Source organism: Octopus sinensis, linkage group LG5 (genome assembly GCF_006345805.1).
Source record: "Octopus sinensis linkage group LG5, ASM634580v1, whole genome shotgun sequence".
NCBI lineage: Eukaryota > Metazoa > Mollusca > Cephalopoda > Octopoda > Octopodidae > Octopus > Octopus sinensis.
This window is the reverse complement of record NC_043001.1, coordinates 90,776,403-90,799,356: the sequence shown is the minus strand read 5'-3', so window position 1 is coordinate 90,799,356 and position 22,954 is coordinate 90,776,403. Positions and strand designations below refer to the sequence as shown.

The following is a 22,954-nucleotide window of genomic DNA, read 5'->3' as shown; positions in this document are numbered from 1 at the left end:
TTTATTCCAGAGGTAAAATCCAACTGATATTAAAATATTTCTGATGAGATCACTAATAAACTTCTTAAGACCACAATACCATAAAAGATCGAAATGATAAAGTGCTATATTTCTTCCAGCTGAGAAAATGAAATACAAGCATTGTTATATGCAAGGAAGATAATGCTATCTACCTTGGTAAGAGGCTTAAGATTAACCTTTTCATGACTAATCTGTCTAAGACTTATGGTCATAGATCATAAATCTGCACCATGCTACTCATAGTTATGTTTTCACATTTATATCAGAATACTGATGCAAGTCTTTTCCCTGAATTTTAGGGGACATTTTTTTCTGCACTGTTATCTTTTCTTAAACTTTTTGCATTTGAAACAATATTAACTTCATGTTCAGTGTAAGCAACTCCTCCAATTTTAAAAGATTTTCTCAAGAAACAATAATAACAAATGGAAACTACAACAAGCATAATCACATGGTAGCTGTAGCACCAGAAACTAGAATTTCTGATAGAGAGAGCAACCTCAATGGCAATATTAAAAGCTAGAACAAATTTTTTTCCAAAAACATCAGATGAAAATATGGAGAGCAAAGAAAGAAAGAAAAAGATCATAAGAAACTAAGCATTCGGAATTCTCATTGACTTGAAACAGTCATTACCTTTTTATTTTACCATATTGAAATGTTTCATACATGTACAGAAGGGAATGATTACACAACATAGTAAAATGAAGAGACTATGATTTCATACATGCCAGAAAGAATTACAGGGATTATTTTGAAGTTAATATAGTAATGGACATAAAGAAGTTGATTAAGATTACCAACTATTGGAGAGTAAATGAACTTTACAGTGACCTTTGTTTTCAGTATCATACCAAAACAGATTTTGAAATTGTGTCAGCACTTGCATGTGCAAGATACCAGCAACAGACCAGTATGTGGGGAAGAAGATGACCATGTAAATAAAGACTCCCACTGAAGATTGTACAAAAGACATTTAAACCCTTTTGCATTTAAATAGGCCATATCTGGCCCAAATATTCTAAACATGTTCAAGCTAACCAGATTCAGCCCCTCGTTATTCTAAAAAATAATAAAAATCTTCAAGCTACAAGATAATGGGCGATTAATTCAAAACAATGTGAATCACTAAGCATGACATTTGACAGAGTAATCTGAATGCTAAAGGATCAATCCTTTACCAAATGGGAAAAAAAAGCTAACCATTGGAAAAGCCAGACAACTGTCACAGCTCAGAATAACTTCTCACAACTATTATTACCTGTCACTTCACAGAAGGTATCATTTCCCTCTATCATGAGTAAAACTGTACACAACAGCAGAGTATTTTACAATAAAAAGGAATTAAACTTACTGAAAAGGTGGAAAATTTATGAAATTGCACAGATAACATCCATGAAACTTGGATAGAAAAGGGAAACAAAGTAATGCCACAGAAGACTGACAAGCTCTAATCAGAATAAGACCAATAGTTTACTGAAACAAATCAATTTATGGAACAAGGGCGGGGGGGGGGAGGGAGAGAAAAAGAAATTTTATATGTACAACTTTTGTTTTATTATAAAGTGCATTATGTTCTTTGTTAGTGCATTGCCGTAATTTTTTTTAAAGAGATGATTTTTCTGATAAGTATGTGAAACCCTTCTAAGCACAATTAGCGAACAATAGCATCACAGACTACCAAAAAGTCTGAATGATTCACTGCATTTCTGATAGTGATAAAGGGTAGTGTCTTAAGATTTTGATACAAATGTTAATAACTTTTGCCAATATACATTAACCCTTTCGTTATCAACCTGGCTGAAACCGGCTCTGGCTCTGAGTACAAATGTCTTGTTTTCATAAGTTTGGAATTAAAATCTTCCACCAAGCCTTAATCACAAAGACGGAGGCATAACGTTGCCATCACTAGTAATCACTCCAAACACCATGATGCTGACTAGATGTTTGATTTTTATCACTCTCAGTACATGTCCTTAGACTGACACCCAAACAGTCTGAAATGTTCATATGGGAGCGTCTGGCATGAATGCTAAGCAGTACATGTTTCCAAATTTCTGGCAGAGTGAACTGTGTCATGGTGCCGATTTTCTCAGACAGTGCAGCCAACAAAATAAAAAATAAACGATGTGCATAAAAATAAAAAATGTAAAATGGTGACAATTTACACATTGCAGCCTCTGTGTCTGTGTGTATATATATATAAATTCACCCAACGTTATATTTTCAAATGTTATATTATGCTGCTTTTAACCATCTTGATGGATGGCATGATCAAGTTGGGTAAATCAAAGTAAGCTCAACAAGCTAAATGCTGTACAAGATGCATCAAATATTAAAACTGTAGCAGACATTTATCAATATTGCTTGAATATGCTACCATATTCACAATTACCAATTTCTAGTTTGTTCCACTCTTCCTATGATGGACTTCAACCCAAATCTTTTTTCCTACACACTGCAATAACCTCTATACCTTCCTTCAAATTCATGTAAATCAAGTGACAACTGATAAAAAATATTTTTATGACTTTGTAACTCAATATAAAGTGGCACTTGTTTAATAATTATAACCTGAACATTGAGGAACTAAATTATCATCAAGTTGTCAAATTACTAGAAACTTGAATCACAAAAATAGAGAGAGAGAGAGAGAGAGAGAGAGAGAGAGCAAGTAAGTGAGAGAGAAACAGAGAAGCTGTTTAAATTGGCTGGTTTAATTTAAAGTTCAATATACAGAAAATGCATTGGAAGAAATTTCATACAAAGTGTCCTGTGTAAAGAAAGAAAACATGTGAGATTTAATGGAATCACAGACAAGATGACAGAAAGTAGACTTTGTATACAACAGATGTACAGGAGCAGTAGTCAGCACATGTGAAATATTAGTGCAAGAGAAAAGACTACAATAATATAACATTATAAAATGAAAGATTGTAATATAAAGTATTGAAATCTGGATGAAATCTGTGGGGGGGGGGGGGAGAGAGAGAGAGAGAGAGAGAGAGAGAGAGAGAGAAAATAAAAAAAAGACAAAGAACAAATAGCAATCTGTGGTGATGGAGGTTGGGAATGATCTTGCATGACTATTACCATCACTCATTGTTGATGTCTATCACTTTCTCACTTTCAGTCTATCCCATCATACCACACATGCTGCTTTCTGTCTTCTTACTAATAACCAACATATCTAGCTATCACTATCCCTTCCATTTTACTGTCTCTATTGCCTTCTTGTTTATCTCTCCTTCCCTATGTCATTCACACAGCCAACATGGAGAAAAAGAGAACTCAATCTTGCTAAGGACAAGATAACCTCAGTTATGTTGGTGCCAGAATGAAAAGCACACTGAAAAGTAATTGGTACTTAGCAAGGTATCTCACTATAGAAACTGTCAACAATGGAATGTACAAGCAAAATGTGATCCTTCATTTGTCCAGAATGACAGTGACTAAACAGATGTCTTGGATGGTGAGAACACATCCAATATAAGCCAGCATAAAAAGCAGACATAAAATGACAAAATCTGATCAATCAAATCTAAATTTAAGTTAAATATATTGAAGCATATTAAAAGTATGTACTCAGCATTCTAGTTCTATTAGTATTTCCTTCATATTTAATAAGAGATAAACCTATATAAAATGACTAGAACATCGTAATCTGAAACAAATGAGCTTAAGGCCTTATAATGAAATTCCTTTTGGTGCATTTTCAATACACTGTTCTAAATTTGGTCCAATTTACCCAGTCTTAACACCTTTCACTACATGTTACCCTATAATCTTGCGAAACTTATTTTAGATAAAAACCCAACCAAATGAAAGTATGTTGCAAGAAACAGGTTGAGGTAATTTTAAGTCTACTCATTCTAGCCCAAGAATTCCTGACATGTGCTCTTAAAAGAGTTTGTCCAACCAGGATCAGGTTTTAAATGCAACTAAACCTGAAAGGCTCAAAACTACAATAATCTAGTTCCTGATTAGATGCCCTTATTACATGGGGTATCCTGAGCAATTTTCACAACATAACTAAGCATCTTTACACACTAAGGGAACCAAGAAAGAAACATTACAAAATATTTTTACTTTTGAAAATATTACAATAGACTGTTAGCTAAATAATATTTTGAATAGAGAAGAAAAAAAATCTAAAAATGCCCGAGAAACATGCATGCAGAAAATTTACTTCTTAATGATAAGTTTGGAATTTGAGAATCAATATGTAAAGAAAAAAGTGGACAAAAACAATGACTATTGAATGCAAAATGAATATAAACAAAAAATGTGAAGGGATTTCTGGTAAACAGAAGTAAAGCTTTGAATCTAATTACATTTGACATGAAATCCACATAGTTTTTCATTAAAATTTCTAGTGATAATAAATCAAAAGGGAGTAAAGACTAACTGGAAAATGTGTTTAATCTATTGTGGAAACAAAAATTGGCCAATTATACTGTGAAGCAAAGTCCTGAACATGAAATTTGAATAAGAAATGTTAATCTTCAGTCAGCATACATGCGAAAAAATATATATGCTTCAAGAAATAGATGGATCAAGCAAAGGAGATAGAAAAAAACTCACCAGTCAAAAATGGTATAAGCTCAGTCCGAGTTCTTTCCACACCAAGAGCCAATGCTATTGTAGATAACTTCTTAATGCTATTCAAACGAAGCTAAAACAGAAAAACAAAAAAACAAAAATATCCTTTAAAAATATAATCAGTGAAAATGTAGGAGAAAACATTACTGCACATTAGTTTAACATCAGAGGAAATGTTGGATTTGATCTTTCTCCATACTGTATCATCTCTTAGGGCCTGATATTCAAATCTAACAGTGATTCTTAACTTAGTAGCACCTCAATGGAGGCCTAGGGGGTTAACAAGGGGGTAGCAAATGTTAAAGTGGTACTTGGGTGTTTAGGTGTGATTTTCTTTTGGGAAATTAAAGGAAAAAAAAATTTTAAACATCTACACAAAATTGTTTGTTCAGATTAAAACGAGGACATTGTGAGCAAAAGCAAGATCATTTTGTGAAGAATTATCGTTTAAGCAACAAACACCCCTATTTTGGAAGTAAAATTGTTAGTATCCCCGCCGTACCTGGTTTATAAAGGATTCAGTACATTTTAGTACAACTGTTAGTGAAGTATGATATAAATACATAAGGTAAACTGTTTGACAAAAAGAGAACCTGATCAAACATAAACCAACCATTAGTTTTCGGAGTATAATTTGTATTTTCTTTTTTTTCTAAAGACAGCCTAATAGCAATGTTTGATTAATTAACACCAGTAATAAAGCCGATAGTATTTTTAAAATTAAGATGTAACGTCATTTGTTCTAACTTTTCAATTTACAGGCACTTAGTGCATTGTTCTATACATCCTTGTCTTTAGTAATAGTCATAAAAAAAAAAGATTAACACAGGATGTAGTTTCCATGCAAATATCCAAAAGCACATACTGGATGGGATTGTATAAAATATGAATAAACCACTGAGCAAAATTAAGATTTTTTCAGTGAATGGGAGCATTGAGCTACAAAAGGATGAGAATCACTGATCAAACTAAATTTTAGACGTCCTGTTGTAATAACTGGTATTGTCCAAAACTAAAAATTATATTGCAAGGAATATATATTTAAAAAATTACATATGCTCTAATTTCATCAAATAATTTTGAATATTTCTAGAATAATGAATTAATTTTTAAAAATTGAGCCTAACAAGATAGACAATTTCCCCCAAATAACTTACATTTAAGCAATCTTCCCTTTTACTCAAGGGGTGGGTGGGGGTGGAAACAGTAAATGGTTTAAAGTACAATGAAGCTTTTGTAATCAATACAGAAGTAGCATACCTGAGTTTGTTGCATCTACGAAGAGAAAACTGATTAGTATACAACTAAAAATACCTTGCAGCTGAACTTTTTCACATTTTGCCAAATTAATTTTTTAATGTATTTAATAGACACTCCATTTTCTTTACTGTGCAAGCTTACAAAAGAAACCCCATTATTGTATGCAATACAGAAAGGAAGACTACCAGACACTCCACTGTACAAGGATGGGCTGAAAAGTTCTATGGAGTCATGCTAGAGCTATAAAATTTTGCATGCATTAGTTTCAACTCTTCTTAATAACTGCAGTTTCTTTCTAGATAAACTGACATCTGCCTATATAACGAATACTTCAAAAGTAACTAGTAACAACTTCTCTTAAAAATGGACAAAGTCTGGCATCGTTATGTTATCAAGTACTTGCAGAAAAACGGCTTAACTAACCAAGGACAAACATGTCGACTTAGAAGATGACCCAACATCTGGATGTCTTGCAACTGCCGCCAAGAATAACATTGTGTTCACCACATGGTGATGAGGTATTTAACTATAAATCAAACAGCCAATGCTATTAGCACAGCCTACAACAGAGTTAAGAATATTCTGCACAATGAACTGATGACAAGGGTTTCTGCTTGGTGGGTGCTATGTTTTCTGACATCAGATCAAAAATGCACCAGGATGAATACATCACAGGGAAATCTGTTTCAGGCAGATCCAGTTGGTTTCCTTGAAAATTTCCTAACCCAGCTGGGTGTTGGATTTAGCACTTTGAATCAGAGACAAAGATACAATTCATGAAGTGAAAACACCTTTCCTCAATTGCTCCAAAGAAGGCGAAGGTTGTTTCATCTGCAGGGAAGGTGACAGCCTCAGTTTTTTGGGACACAAATGGTATTGTGCTTATTGACTATCTCAAAAGAGCCATACCATCAATGGAGAGTAGCATGCTAACTTGCTGAGGCAGTTATGGCTGCTGTGGTTTTGAACTAGTTGATCACTCTCCCTATTCTCCTGAGCAGGCCCATCTGTTCCTCAACAACAACAAAAAGAAAAAAAAAATAAAGAAAAAAAAAACTTGGCTGAGAACCAGTAATGCTGTGATAATGACATCATTGCTGCTGACTTTTTTGACCAACAGGATGAAAGCTTCAACAATGGGGTAAAAGCACTAATGGAAGAGTGTGTGGACCACAAGGGGGACACTGTTGAAAAATAAACCTCGTTTGGTCACATTCCTTGGAGGTATCTTGATCAATCTATAACCTTTTCAGCCGACCCTCATATTGTCACCACTGATGTTCTAATCTCTTCAATGGCTAAATCAATTAAGTTGAGATATGACAAGTAATGTCTTGCTTAGCAGTACTAAAATCCATTTTCTCAAATATAACTTGTAAAAAGACTGATTTCTTAAAAGGGATTATTTACTGCTTACTGCACCAGCAACTAGTGCAACAATTTAGCTTAATTACATATAAAATGACCTCCAAGAAGACTGGCTTAAAAAAAATCCCAAAACAAAGGGACCTGACAGCATTCCCTTATATGACAAATAGTGGAACATTATTATAAAAAAAATCTGCAAAAGAAAAAAATTGTTAAATAACTGAAGAGAGAAAAAAATATCAACTTAATACCTATTTGGGCAAGAAGCAACACCTTAATGGTTCACCCTGTCAAATGTAATGCTTATTTATATCATTTTTAATTAATCCTGCATTATCATATGGCTTTCAAATTTCAATGATATGATTGTTTATTTCCAGAATAACATTGAAGGGTAGGTTTGAGAGGCCAGATATCGCCAACTTAAATGCTAAAGAGTTAAAGGTGAGTAATCAAACAAAGCAGGACTTCATTTGATAAAATATTAGTAATTTTAAATAAAAATTTCAGTTAAATCATTATACTCTTAAAATCTTATTTACCAATACATAGAGATAAAAAAAAAATCTGCATAACTTTCTACAACACAGTTGTTCCTTAGTTTGCTGTTTAATAGATTATTTTATGCATACAGAAACACCACTTCATTGTATTCCCTTCCTTCATTTGCTTTTCATTTCACTTCTATAGCTAGCTAGGCTACACTAAAACTAGCACAAATTAGAATTGTTTTTTTTTTTACATATATTTTGTTAAATATCTGAGATTGAATTGTTAAATTTCAATTGTCAATTTTTCTGGAAAATGGTTATTATAAACAAAAAATTTATGGCTGGATTTTTAATAGTTATAAAACACATAGATATGCAATAACAATATGTAAATGAAAAAAAAAAGTTACGCCATTATTTTGGATGAAATATATAACCCAGTATTAAAAGTGTGTGTGCATGCATGCACACAAAATTGTATTATTCCCATTTTAATAAATAATTGTTCAAATTTTGTTTGAGTGAATTGAGGGGAATGCATTCCTAATGATATCGTTAAAAATACACAATTTCAAATACCACTGGGGATAAATGGAACTCAACTACATTGTAAACCAAAGGACATTTGTTACTCAGTTAAATGTTTTATTTATATCATCATTTAATATTTTCTATGCTGGCGTGGGCTGGACAGTTTTTCACAAGTTGCACCAGGTTCAATTGTTTTAGCATTGTTCCTAGAACTGGATGCTCCATCATTTCTAAAGCTGACTGGCAGTTTCTTATATCAGTAGAGGGTGGTATTCCATATGTTTAATAGCTTGAGTAAAACAGGCTTAAAAGTTCATGGGGCTATTACCTCTATTAGTAACAAAGAAATTAATCTGAATGAAAAGTAGTTTGTATGAGGTTTGTGTATAAAATATATTGTTATAGCAGTGAAACATGAACAGCAAAACATGTGCATGTATTTTCTATTGGAAGTGCAATTTTCATGTACATAAACAACAGAACAGAAATGGGCTGAGAAGAAACATGATGTAAGAGGAATCAGATGTGTTCAAAAGAGAAGACTACTAGTACAGATATGATGTATACAAATGACAGTTTAAACTAGCTGGATTCAGTAAAAGAATAAAAACGAAATTAGCTGTGAAAGAAAATTATATTAAATGCATATTAACAATTGAGCATTGAAGTTACTGTGTCAAATATATTGCTTATGTAGTCATATTGTTGATATTTGGAAGGGCATCCAAACTGTAGAAACCATGCCGAAGCTGACATTGGAGCTCAGTGTGGTATTGTGGCTGGCCAGTTCCTGTCAGTCTAACCCACGTCAGCATGAAAAACAAACACTAAATGGTGATGAGTGTTTTGACTTAATTATACATTGTCATGTTGCTTCAATATTTCAACAATGTGATTATTTAGTTTTAGAATAACATGGTAGGATGACTATGAGAGGGCAGACCAGGCCAGTTTTAACTTAAGAGCAGAATATTTAGGTCCGATACGGCTGGTCTAAATGCAAAAGGGTTAAACCATTTCAACTAGCTGAATCAAAGAGTAAAGAAGGAAGTATTTGAAAAGTTATATTTCAAATCCTGAAAGTTTCTGATATCATGTATTATCTAATCATTCCTTGTTTATTCATTGGCTCTTTGAAACAAAAGCTTTATTCAAACAAATGACAATTTCTTCCCAACATTCTTATCAGTGAAATACATTGTGTTTTGACATTTGAATTGAAACCTGTAGGGTAAATATGAAATAGCCAACAATATTAGTTTTCTGACAATAGCCAAAGTATACAAATGACCTATTCTTATTCAAATGCATTAAGTTTCTCAGAAAGGATATCTATCAACAGTCAAGGAGATGAAAAGAGTGCGCAAGTGAAGTGTTAATACTATCATGTCAATATGATTTTAAGTTATGCTGATATTTGATTTAATAACTTTTCTAAGATTAATAAATAAATATATAAAGAGCTGAGATAGAGCTTCATATTTTTTTAAAATACAATTTCCATTTTGCAGCATGGAAGGTCAGCATAAGAAAAAATTTGAACAGTCAAGTGCATAATAATACAAGTACATTAAACACTGCACTGCGCTATTAATGCTTTGCAGAAAATAAGTGTTATTCTACATTTTGATGTGGAAAGCATCCATCTGGAACTGGAGAATAACAATTGCTAAAGCAAACTATATACAATTTGAAATACCTTACCAAAGCTAACAGGAAAAGCTAATGTTACACAAATGCATGAAATGATTAGTCATTTTCAGAAACAGTTCTCTGCGCCTGCCTCAGCTGAGGATACCAGAAAAAAATCTTGACATACAAAATCAAGCTGGATAGTGGACAGCATCAGAATGTGCAGTATAATCTCAACTAAATGGAGATATGGTAGATCTGAAGCTATGGATCACAGCTAGTTATTCAACCAACTGTGCACACACCTCAGGTCTGTTTGACCTGGGATAAACCTGAGGTTACAAACAAAATGTAATTTCCATAATTTGTAGCTAGTAGATTGCAACGAATGAGATCAATAAGAAATGAATGGTTAACTTTTATAATCAAACATACCATTTGAGGAAGAGTTTTTCATAATATATTTTCTATGTAGCTTTCCAATTTATTATAATTATTTCAGTTATATTTAAAATGCAAGTAAAATTTAACCTTTGGATTTGCAAACTATGTAAGTAAATATGTCAAATGGGGGTGGAAAATGACCTTTTCTGATAAAACCATAAAATAGGAGTTAAATACAAAGCCACTATTTACAATAAAGGGGATTGCACAAGCCCAATGCACATGCTTTTCTCAAATGTAAATATCTGTAACAAAAAAAATCAAAACCATAAGTTTCTTGCTCTTGGGCACTTATTTCTAAATTCAAATGCTTAATATTTATAAATACTTGGACCAATTAATAGCAATTTTTGTCTTATCACCAAAAAAATACATGTATGTATATGCAGGATTCAAGGGTCCTCAGATTTATCACTTATTCCCACCTGATGGACAATAAAACTTCAGAAAATGTTACCTACAACAATCATATGCAAGAGATTTTATCCCATCCACTCAAGTCATGAACCAATTGAGCTTGGGTGGGGTTTTTTTCCAATACTTACTGGGCATGGCAGAAAAGACAGTAACTATAGCCTTTGCAGGCTCTCCAACATTTGTGAAACTGATGCCATTATTGTTTGACTTAAATTATTGCAAGTTCACACTTGCAAGAAAGGGAATTCTAGAGGGTTGATATTCTGAGAAGGACAGAACATGGACAATGAGAAATGTATAAGTTGGGAGTGACTGAGTAGAGGTGACATGACACTACACAGTCTAAGGAGCTGGAGTTATATATAGGGGTATATAGTGTGATAGAAAAGATAGAAACAGCATTTCAGTTGGTCAGAGGCTGGTGCATGAGAGTGAACTTATACCAGAGGTCTTTCTCTGGATGCAGTCTATGATGTTTGTGTACATGAGTACTGTACCAAATGTGGGAACAATAGAGGATGTCTGAACTTTGAAGAGTGTCAGTAATTCCTGGGGTCTGAATTATTTTTTTGACTGTGAAAAGAAGGGCCAGTCTTTTTGATACAGACTTTAACTACATAAGGATGTGCTTTTTCTATTAAAGAAACTTGGAGATAGCAAGGGCTTAGTTGCATGCTGCTTTCCTGATATGATGTTTGTGTTTGCTGTTGAAAGAAAAGGTTAGTATGTCCCCATACCTTCTCAGTGTTCATGGAATTAAGACAGACAATTAGGGAAGAAACCTATTGTCTGCATAAACATGGATGTTGTTGGATATCATGGCAAGTAGAACACTGAAGTATAAAACCATGGGGGACAGCTATATTGATAGGATGAGGGGTATGCTTGCAGAGATCCAAGATAAGAGGCAAATGGAGTCCAAGGGCAAGCGGTTTCAATTAGAGATTCATATACTAACAACAAAATTGCTTTCAAATTTCACCCAGTGATGGGTGACATAGAGAAGTAAGCTTTCGGTGGATCTTTATGGAAGCTGTATTGAGTATTAAATAACAAAACTTAAGGTGTTGGAGAATGTTGCAATTGGATGTCTCTAATACATGAGACTTTGAAAGTGAGTGTAATAGAACAATAACTGCAGGTATCAAAGGGCTTTCTTTCTTGGGAATGGGATAGGCTCATGACTAAGATCAGAATTAGGTGAACTTTGGAGAATGAAGTTTAAGGATAGTAAAGAAGAGTCATGACTGGTGGCCTTGTTGGTTTGAAGCACCCAAGATATTCAATGTGCATATATGCAAAATGTTGAATTCAATGGGTGGAAGGAGATAGATTTAATGTAAAGAGAGATTTTCCAAGTGTGTACAGTGCAATATTGCATGCAAATTGGCCAGCACAAGTGGAAATTTCCTTTGAAGGGGTGCTGCTCACAACCATCATTGTTGGGAAGTGGAGGAAAAGTTGGAGATTTGTTTTGACAAGGAATTAGGTTTGGCTGCAGTTTAGGCAGTAGAAGAGCTTGGGAATTGTGCAATGCATGAAGGTATCACTTGCAATTTTAAGGCATATTAAGAGTAAAAATGGATAAATCTTTTAGTACAGTGATTTGAGTAATCAACTACCCAATACAGCAACTCAAAGTTGTTTTATGAAAAAAAGAAGCTTTGAAAAATAACTACAAAAATTTCAGTGCTAAGTTTTATATGCAAGAAAAACCAGAAATCTCAATATGGTTTGCATACCATTTTATTAGCTTTGTTATTCACACAAGATGAAATAAACTAATTAAACTGAAGAGTTTAACAAATGCTAGTAATATGATGCAAATAAGTGGGCTGCAGAAAATCTGTTACTAAGTCCATGCTTCTGGATTTGATAAGCAGTGACAAAAATATAGGAAAAAGTGTTGAACCATTATAATAGTAATGCAGAATGGAAATGATTGTTAAATTTGAGCAAAAAGGAATCAAGGAGAAAGATGACCTGTGAAGGATACTTAAATGGAGAAATATTTTAAAAATAAAATAACCTTCATAATTAGTTTAGACCAGTGTTTCCTAATATTTTTTGTCAAACAACCAGCTGAAACACTAGGATATAACTGCCACCAACTTTTATTCTATATAAAGGTAGTGAATAATCAGCATTAAACCTTTTTCATGCTGGTATAGGGTCGACATTTCAACAGGGTCCAGCACATCAGGGGACTGCTTTGTACTCTAAAGCCTACTTTGACATGGTACTATGGCTGAATGTCCTTCCTAACCATAACCACAGAATGAATTGAGTGCTTTTGTTTGTGGTGCCAGTATTAGTAAAGTTGCCATGCAACATACCAGGCTATAAAGCCTCCTCAACTGAGTGAGAATAGAAGAGGAGGCTTTATACTAAGTGTTGAGAGATTAAAGTATGATAGAAGACAGGAACTTAAAATATCTGTATTGTTTACCATGGCCATGGTTTTTAGTACCCTGTGAGGGGGCAGTAAGGACCCCCTTTGAAACTGAATTATAATTGCATAAAATTTGCAAAGCTAAATGTAATGAATATTTTCTAATTGTTACATGAAAGGCATAGTGACAGATTTATGTAATTTTTTCTGTTACTAATAGTAGCTACTTGTGAATTCAAGAGACCCCAAAAGGTTTTAAAGAAATTACAACTTATTCTGTAATCAAAGAATAAGTTGCTTAAGATTAACTGAAATTTCTGAGAGACTGCTCTAAAAAAATTTAGTAAAAGTGCATTGAAATTTAATTACCAGGATACATTTGATATACTTCAAACGAAACTAATCTAATAAAATTAAGATGCTGTATTGCTTATTACTCGAGATATCTTATGATGGTATAAAAGAATGTTGGCAAACAAAGTATAAAACTAAAACTAGTTGCTCTGAAATAAGAACCAATATTCAGTTCATTAAGGAACACCAGAAAGAATATCCAACAGAGATTGGGGGGGGGGGGATTTTAATGGCTAATTACAAGGGTGATTTTTAATAACATTTTTCAAATACCAATACACAGTACTTAAGTTTCTAATGTACCTGATTAAATAGTTTTGGAGTCTTGTTTATGTCACCAATTCTTTTTTTTTTCCCCTACTTCAAAACTATTCTCACTTTTACAGCACCTTTTTGATAGTTTAGAAGTGGGTCGTTAGCATATAAAAATACCACTCCAGAGTCAATGTTAATGATCCAAGTTATTTTAAGGCCCACACAAATTGGAAAAAATGGTGAAGGGGACAGAGAAAGAAGCCTATGTCTCTAGATTTACAAGCCATTTCCTAAGTTCCCTAACTTGAGGAACAGTTTTACCAAGTTGGATATGACAATATACTTAAAAGGATAACTGAAAATGTAAGTATCCTGTTTTGATAGTGTTTGTTTGTTGTGGAAGTAATATTTTATATAAAGGCTTCCAGAGTAAGATTGGTGAGGTTGAATTTTATATATCAGTTTTATGTCTCCTTTCCATACTAGCATGGTTAGTACAGGCCACCACAGTCAAAGATAGTTTGCAGGACAGCATCCCACTCAAATTTCATTTTTGGATTGATTTTTAGAACTGTATGTACTTCCTAACACCAACCACTCATGTGTGTGTGTTGTTGATGCATTATATTTGTTTTGCCTTGTCATCACATGCTCGTAAATAAGCATCATCTTACCTGGAAACATGTGAGATGTACAACCTTAAAAAGTCTACCTCAGAAAATTTCGTCTAACCCATGAGAGATGAAAAAGTGGACATTAAGATGATGACCTTCTCAATCTACATCAATGCCACCATTCTTGGGACTTTCTAATTACCATGCTTGCATTTTTGGATGGGGCTTCCATCATCAAGTCTTCAGCACCATGAATCATCTGTCAAGAGTCTTTTGTCATCTGCATAAGCTGTAATGTCCTCAGATTAGTCTACTCATTGTCCCAAGCTCTTCTTGGTCTCCTTCTTCAGCTCCCATTTAATTTGAGTACGGGGGACATTATATATAAATCAGTCAAACTTTAAATTGAAAGGTTGCTCAAATACTTCAGTAGAGAAACATTTTTACTACATTGACAAATACTACATAGCTGAAACTTATGCCTTGTAATAAGCATTTCTAATTTAGGTACAATGTCAACAATTTTGAGGAGAGGGGTTTAGCCAATATCATCAACCTCAGTACATCATTTGACACTTGCCTTCAATGCTGGTATGGGTTAGACAGTTTGACAGAATTCATTGAACTGTAATAACTACTTTGGCACAGTTTCTAGGGCTTGATGCCTTTCCTAATGCCAACCACTTTATAGCAAATACCAGGTGTTCTTTTCTGACACTAATACAAGTGAAAGTTGTCAAGCAACTAGTGAGAAGTCTTCGGGGGGGGGGAGTACATGTAAAAGAGCCAAGTGAGTCAACCGTCATCTATAAAAAATTTGACATCCACCAACAGAGTAAATCATTAAAAGCTTGTGTATAAATATATCGTTTTAACGTTCATTTTTCCATACAAACATTGTCAGATGGAATCGCCGAGGAAGATTTTCTACAACGAGATGCCCTTCCTGTCCCCGACTCTAGTTTCCAAGCAAAGTAATTTTTCTTCAGGGTCCGGCAAGATTGGAAAGGAACATCACTTGTATAAGTATGACTACTGATCGTTTACAACTAATGTGCAATGTCAAGGCGAGACACACACACGACAGGTTTCTTCGAGTTTCCTTTAACAAACCTACTCACAAGGCTATAGGAAGCCACTTGCCATATATTACACACACACACTATATATGTGTGTGTGTGTGTGTGTGTGTATGGCTTAAATTGAAAGTACAAATAGTTTTGACAAGCTAGAATACACAATTACAAATCAGAAACCGAAATAATCTTTTAAAGATTAATAGTCGGGGAAAAAAAAAAAGGCTGGGTCATTCAGAAAAAGAATAAGAATGGAAACTAGTTCAGCTGACATAATTGAAATGAAAACGGAAGTATCTTTTGACAGATACTAAACATTTACTAAGATAGCGGACAAATACTTACAAAGGACCACAAAACTTATCAAGTTTGAAAAATAAACACTAAATTCAGTAATACTGAAAATTTAGCGTTGTAAAAAAAAAAAAAAACAAGCCATTTATTAAACCTCTTTCGTTGCGAATTGATTGTAGCATTTTAGATGCGTCGCCGGGACTGTAGAATTAGCATTCCAAAATTTGAGATTTCAGGTATATCTTACAGAATATTAATTTTCCTACGATTCGAAACTAAATAGATATGAAAGAAATCTTCCTACTCCCCCTTTTCTTTCAAACTTGAACTCTACAATTCAAATTAAACCCCAAAATGTGAAATTGAGTTAATGATGTGGAATGGCTCCAAACAAAATTTGAAACCGGGTTGGAGATTTCGTTCACAGGGACCATACAACTACACTGTTGCATCTTTAATAAAATGACAACGATAGCAGTAGCATTAGCAAAAGCCATAACTAATTTAGACAAAAATACTGAAATTCTTCATGTACACACATACCACATACGATAAAAAAAAAGCGTTCTGACTTAGCATTAAATGACGTGATAAACTTTAATAGAAAATGACGCCTTAAAATATCATTTAGAAATTAAGAGGTAGTGCAAACCATAAAATAGAGTGACTTAATGAGAAAGTCATAAGATATTGATTAATGTGAGCTGGATGTGACCAAGACGTAGTTCGTCTTCCTTCGAAGCATTTTCATAAAAAAAAAGCAGCAAAAAAGAAATAGTATATCATATCCATTCTTAATATTACAACGGCCTAGTTGGAGTTAGATTAACATTTTAGAATTCCAGCCAAAGAATTCTTACAAGGCCCCCCCCCCGCTTTAAAATAATAATAAAGTTTTTAAAGATAACCTATAGAAAGGCCATTATTATTATATTCCAAAATATGTGCGTAACAACGAGTTTGTAAATATTTCATTCGGTAAAAAAAGGAGGGTAAAAACGGCAGTAACAAAAATAATCTAACGAAATTTGTACATCATTTCGCTCCGAATTCTGTTATTAAAACTCAATTTTTTCAGAAAGTCTGGCAATGACGTTATCTAACAAACATATACATCGGTTAATAAAATATACCGTAATAGTGATAGGAATTTGACACTTTTACTCTTTGATGAACCGTAAGTGAAAAGTGGAATTAAAAATTTGGAAATAAAAACAGACGACCTGTTAGTTAAATGAAGGTATGATAGTCAAAGGATACAACAAAAAGAGAGAGAACCGTTGTATTTATGAACTGTTCTTCGATATTTTATACGAGTAGTTAAACAGAAAGTAAAAAAAATAAGTTGCCATATTCCAACTAATCTTACTTAAAATTATAATCTACGTTGAAGAAGGCCCCTCCAAATGTCTTACTTTTAATCAACATTAGTCATAATAGGGTCAGAGTAAGGCAATAAAATTATAACTAGAAATTAAATTAGTTTATGGGATGAGAACAGGAAAAATTGAAAGCTATTAGTAACTATCGTCACGGGAAATACCTACATCAATATACATACATACTACATACATATGTATACACACATACATATGAAGTCATGTAATCCTCCATGGTACTGAATAAAACTACATATCGGAACGATTTCGTGATTTAATATATTATCTAAATAAAATTAAATGCTAAATTGGTTCGATGGAGTGAAAGTAAAAGATGAATTTCGAAGTATTAAAAGAGGACACACAAGTTGTGGACGGTATCATAGGAAAGGGGGCATAGTAGACGGGCGGTAAAGGGAACGATAAATAGTGACCGGTTCATACAAAACAACGATCAATTACACAATGTTGTTTGCTGTAAATATAAAAAAATTGACAAAGATGAGGGAAAACATATACCTGAACATCTTCATTTCTTAATTCATCAATTAAAACAGCAATCGGGTACAAGGATTCATCACTCTGTTCACTGGTCGCCATTTTCTTGTATTCTTTTTCATACCCATGCATTTTTATACAAACGAGATTTAATTTTGCTATAAGTAATTTTGTAAAATTAACTCATTAAAATACCAAGAGATTATTTTTGAAAAATAATTTGATAACTATAGTTTTATTTTTTGTTGAAACAAATATTTGGTATTCATAAATCAATTAAAAATGAAACAACTTTGTGTACGAGAGTACTTATTGCTATGTTAATGAATGACTGGATTATTTTTTTTTCTCACTTTCTTCACCGCATTAAAAATTTTTTCTGTTGCAGTGCAATATTATTTAAAGATATTATTCGACAAAGCTACATTATAGGGGAGTTGCAACAAACTACTTTATCATCTTAATGACTATGAAATTAACGAAGTTGATGTAGAGACTAAATTTATGACTTTATGCTAATAAGAGATGACGTCATTTTTAAATTGCCAAAGCCATCATGTTACGTAGGAATATTCGTGTTTAACTTATCAAGTGTTTGAATATGTTAAATAAATTTTTACGTGTCTCTTAAATATTCTGTACAAAGTTTAGCCATACAATCTATTATTGGTACGAATATACGCATAAAAAACACAAACTCTGTTATGCAAACTTTCGAATATCTAATGATGATAAATTCTTTATGAATCGTTTATTTTTGTCATAATTTTTACTCTCATATGCTCCCACCTAAAAATACTTAGATTTAGTAGTTTTTCGTTTAAGTGAGGATGCCTAAAATTTAGTAAGAAAAACAGCAATATATATAACATGTATTATAACAGATTTTACGAAAACAGTTGAGAAACGAGGGACATTTGATATATTTGCTTTTTAAAATTACTTTGAAATAGGAAACTAACACAGTTTCGTAGGTGTGTTGGAAAACTAGAAATATCGCTATTATACCATGGTCAGCGATTCTTATTTATAATGTGAAGTGAAATTGTGATTCTTTCTCGTATAATAATAACCTTAAATCGAAACCGCGACACCGTCTCCACTCGCCGGTAGCTTACCTTTCTTACATGACAGTTACCATAGACTTGGGCAATTAATTTACTTTTAAGATTTTGAAGCTATAAATTTGAAAATGAAAATAACAAGACATGGTGTTCACAAGAATATTAGCGTTTTTCGTAAAGTAAATTAACTTACACTAAGAATCGAAACCGGTTCGCGGGCTCAATCCGGAAGCTTACCTCACGCTTAATGGCGAGATTTATTTCAGATAAAAAAACCTTTTCTTTTTTTTTTATAAAAATAGATGGTTTTAACAAACTACCCTTCTTAATCTGAAATAATGACTTTAGTAACTGAAAGCAGAAACCCCTTTGAATTTTTAATGTGTTCAAATGGATATGGACCAACTGGTGGACCAGGACTAAACTTATAAATAAAAGAATTAAAAATATATCGATGCAGAAAGCATATGTTTGTTAAATTGTATAGCAGTTTCATTTCCCACTTAGAACTATTTTCGACTTAAGCTTAGTTAATTCTCTCGAAATCTGCAAAAATTCACACTACCTCTATCCCCATATATTTCAGGTGGGATTGCTGTCATTGCTAAAATCTTAATTACGTAATTTTTCATGTGCATGATATAGTAGTCATTAAAGTCAGTTTCCGTTAGAGTTTTATTTCGCAAATGATTTTTGGGATCGACACGAATATCTAAAACGTGCTAGAAACTTCAGTTATTTTGTTTTTAAAACATTTGTCATCATTATTCTTGACCGAAGTGGAGGTGGTCTCCCCCAATTCCATCGAATTCAACCTCTATTACGTCAATTTCGATCCACTGAAACAACAACTCTTTAGAAATTATATAATCTTACTACCTAAGCTCTGAAAATAGACATTTAGATTAACGAATTTTGCAACCGATTAATCGATAAGGATTTGGTAGGTTGATTATAAAGTGTTGTACAAAATTCAGTGATAATATAGTTTCAATGTCCAATCTCTATGTTTACACAAAAATTTGATAGTTTGCTCTTTTTATTTTTGTTATCAATATCAAAACCAAATTCGCCCCCACCTCTTTAATAGTTTATTATCCAAAGAAAAATAAATAAGCTTATTGTGTGGATAAGTCATGACCAGCAATATTTTTAAATAAGTTATTGTTAATAGGGACTGTAAGGACTAAAAGATAATATCTCATCAATGAACTCTTGCTTGTCTCCACTAAATCAGTCAGCCATGCTACAAATATGAAGAGATGCAGTCCATGAATACCGAATATGCTTCATTAACTTTTTGTGTGTCTAGTTCGAAGTTTCTCTATGTAAATTACGTCATAGATAAAGATGCTTTTTGAAATAGTTCAAGGAACCGATTAGAAAAATGTAGAAAATATAAAATCTTGTTTTATGCAGACTATATAGAGCTCATTTACTAATTGCGTTCGTCGTTTTACAACCATTGAAAATCATTAGCGAAGAAACAAGGGTTAGGGCACATTGTTAGTTCGAGTTTTCAGATTTTATCAACTGTTGCATGCGTGTCTGTGTAACATTGAATACTATGGGCTGACACTCACGGTGGTTCGCTATTTGGTCGATAGAGCACAAGTAATTAACGATTATGTCGTCCTTTCCTCAAATGATCCATTGAAAAGTGCGATGCTTCGTGTATAAACTAGAGCCTTTTAGATTGGATTCGTCATTTAGAAGACCACGGATCTGATCTGTATCACATAGAATCGGAGTCAAATTGTATCCGAGGGATATAGATTTAACTCGTGATCTTCAGCTAAATTATCTTTACAACTTAACAGGCTCCAGCATATACTGAGACAGCACAATTTGACCATCGCTCTGATTGGCCTGACACCTGCGTTATACTTACAAGACAGACCAAGAGATCATTTGCATCTTTACAACAACAGCTGGTTTAATCAGTTTTTATATAGATACCTGCACGCATAGACACAGGAATCAGTTGTTTGACTTTTATCATAAGAGATATCGGTCAAAAGATGTCCATGTCTATTGACTTCATTAGTTAAAAAAAAACCCATTTAAATTGATACAAATCATGAATGAAATTGGATTAAATTTCTTTCTTCACTACAGTGCATATCACGGGTAGCCAGTGTTATGTATCCTGGAAGAAAAACATTGTAATAGACTGACATAGATTACAAAGCGAAAATACTTTACTGGTAAAAGAACATAATTCACAAATGTATATAGTAAGAAATATATATATATATATATATATATATATAGAGAGAGAGAGGATGAGGAACCAGTAAATAATGAAAACAGAAACATGAACGCTCCTTTATGCATCACACGAGAGACATTAGTGTCCTCACCCTCTAAAGATTAATAAGAAACCCCGCAAACACCCCTGGTATTAGTACCCGTAACTGCCAGGCTATGATGCTGGAACAACCAAGCGCACTCCCGAGAATTATATGATGCTTCAGTGAGGCAGGACACTTGATGAAGTCAAAAAACTTCCTTGTCAGTAGTCCGGCACCCGCATCATTTTAAAGGCCAAAGATTGAAGAATGTAATTTACTGAAGGAATACTGTATTTCAGTGTCATATTTCGTTTGGTTAGGAGTGCAATTACCTTTCCTCACCTCCACCGTAGCGTTAAGACTTGTTATAGAGCAAATGAGCAGCTAACTGTAGTCTCCCGTATCAGGCATTGGCTTCTAACCCAAGGGATAAAGAGTAAGTCCATTGGGCCCTTCTCATCATCGCTAGACAGTCTCATTTGCCGGTTCATTTAATGATTACGTTTATAGCGATCTGTATTCAGTCAACAGGATAAATCTGTAAAGAGCTCCAGAGCATTGGCTAACTCCAGAGCTTACGTCAATACTACCGACCCTAACAATTGGCTTGCACTTTTTGGATAAATTCCGGAGGAATGAAAAACACGGCGGATGTAAAAAGAATACGTACACCACTCGTTTTCGGCGTAACAAAAACCCTAACCCTAAGCACCGCGTATACGTATTCTTTACGTTCGTCAAAAACACACATTTAACCGTTTCCGACGCTTTTATGATTCTGCCAATCAGTCGCCTTAATAGGAGACGTAGGTTATTGAAAAAAAGAAAAGAAAAAAAATTACGAGAAAATGGAGGGGGGGCACGGGAGGAAGTCTTTCCTTTTGAAACCAAAACCTAAACGGATTTGCTCTAACGTTCTGTCAATTCGCCGCCTTCCACACCAGAACTTATTAGATTCCAACTGATTATCAACTCTAACGCTTTAATCCACTATCGCACACTTCGATTAGTATCTTTTTGTCAATCAAAGAATAAATTATGATTATTAAGGTGGTGAGCCAACAGAATCGTTTGCAAGACGGACAGAATGTTAAGCGGCATTTAGTCCGTCTTTACGTTCCGAGTTCAGCATGACACAGAATGTCTGTTAGACACTGTATTTTGAAAACTACGTTAAGGATACGCGTATTTGTGGAGTGCTCATCCGCTTGCACGTTCAGTTCACGTAACTGACGTAGTATCTGTTATCTTGAGTTAACCATAACTGACCGTTCATCTGCTTCGGCACGTGGGCGGTTGTCTGACACTGGGTTTGGCGTAGCTCGGTAGTTTAGTAGAAACGCATCCAAGATTTCCTCCGTCGTGCCTTGTCCTTTTGACGTTCTTAAAGTTCGTTTGGTGTTTACGAAGCAAAACATTGGTATCTTAACCCGGACGAGCCCTGTATCTCCATCGCCTTCGGAGTAGGACTTAATGTATCTTTGTGTGTGGTTGTGGTAAAAATTAAAAAAAGGTGTGGGTGTATGGTAAGAAGTTCGCTTTCCAACAACATAGTTTCGGGTTTAGCCCCACCGCGTGGCACATTGGGAACGTACTTTTACTATAGCCTTGGGTCGACCAAAGCCTTACGAGTAGGTTTGATAGAAACCGAAAGAAGTCTGTTTATATATATATATATATGTGTGTTTGTTTGCAGTCTAATGACTGAAACAAGTGAAAGATAAAAGAAAAAAAACCCTAATATCTATTTGTATTTCATAATATTCTAATTGATCTCTTTTTTGCAAATAGAGAAAGGAAAGTGGGCTTTTGTTTATCTTTCAACTGGGCATTTTCGTATTCCAAGTTCGATTTAAGATCAGATCTCCACTTACTAAACATGAGTTATTTTATGATTTTTTAAAAAAACTATCCCAAAAATTGCTATTAAAGTACTATGGAAATATTTATTTCAAATTTTGGCACAAG

General features: G+C 33.7%; 1 protein-coding gene across 2 annotated transcripts in view; it reads right to left on the bottom strand.

The window, feature by feature from the left end:
- Positions 1 to 22,954, bottom strand: part of LOC115211610 (serine/threonine-protein phosphatase 2A 65 kDa regulatory subunit A alpha isoform) — a 47,275-nt gene that overhangs the window by 23,180 nt on the left and 1,141 nt on the right. For both annotated transcript variants that reach the window (XM_029780204.2, XM_029780206.2), the window contains exons 2-3: positions 17,650 to 17,786; positions 4,606 to 4,696 (exon numbers count right to left, since the gene is read on the bottom strand). In XM_029780204.2, the coding sequence (XP_029636064.2) occupies positions 4,606 to 4,696; positions 17,650 to 17,786 (228 nt within the window). The remainder of the gene's footprint in view (positions 1 to 4,605; positions 4,697 to 17,649; positions 17,787 to 22,954) is intronic.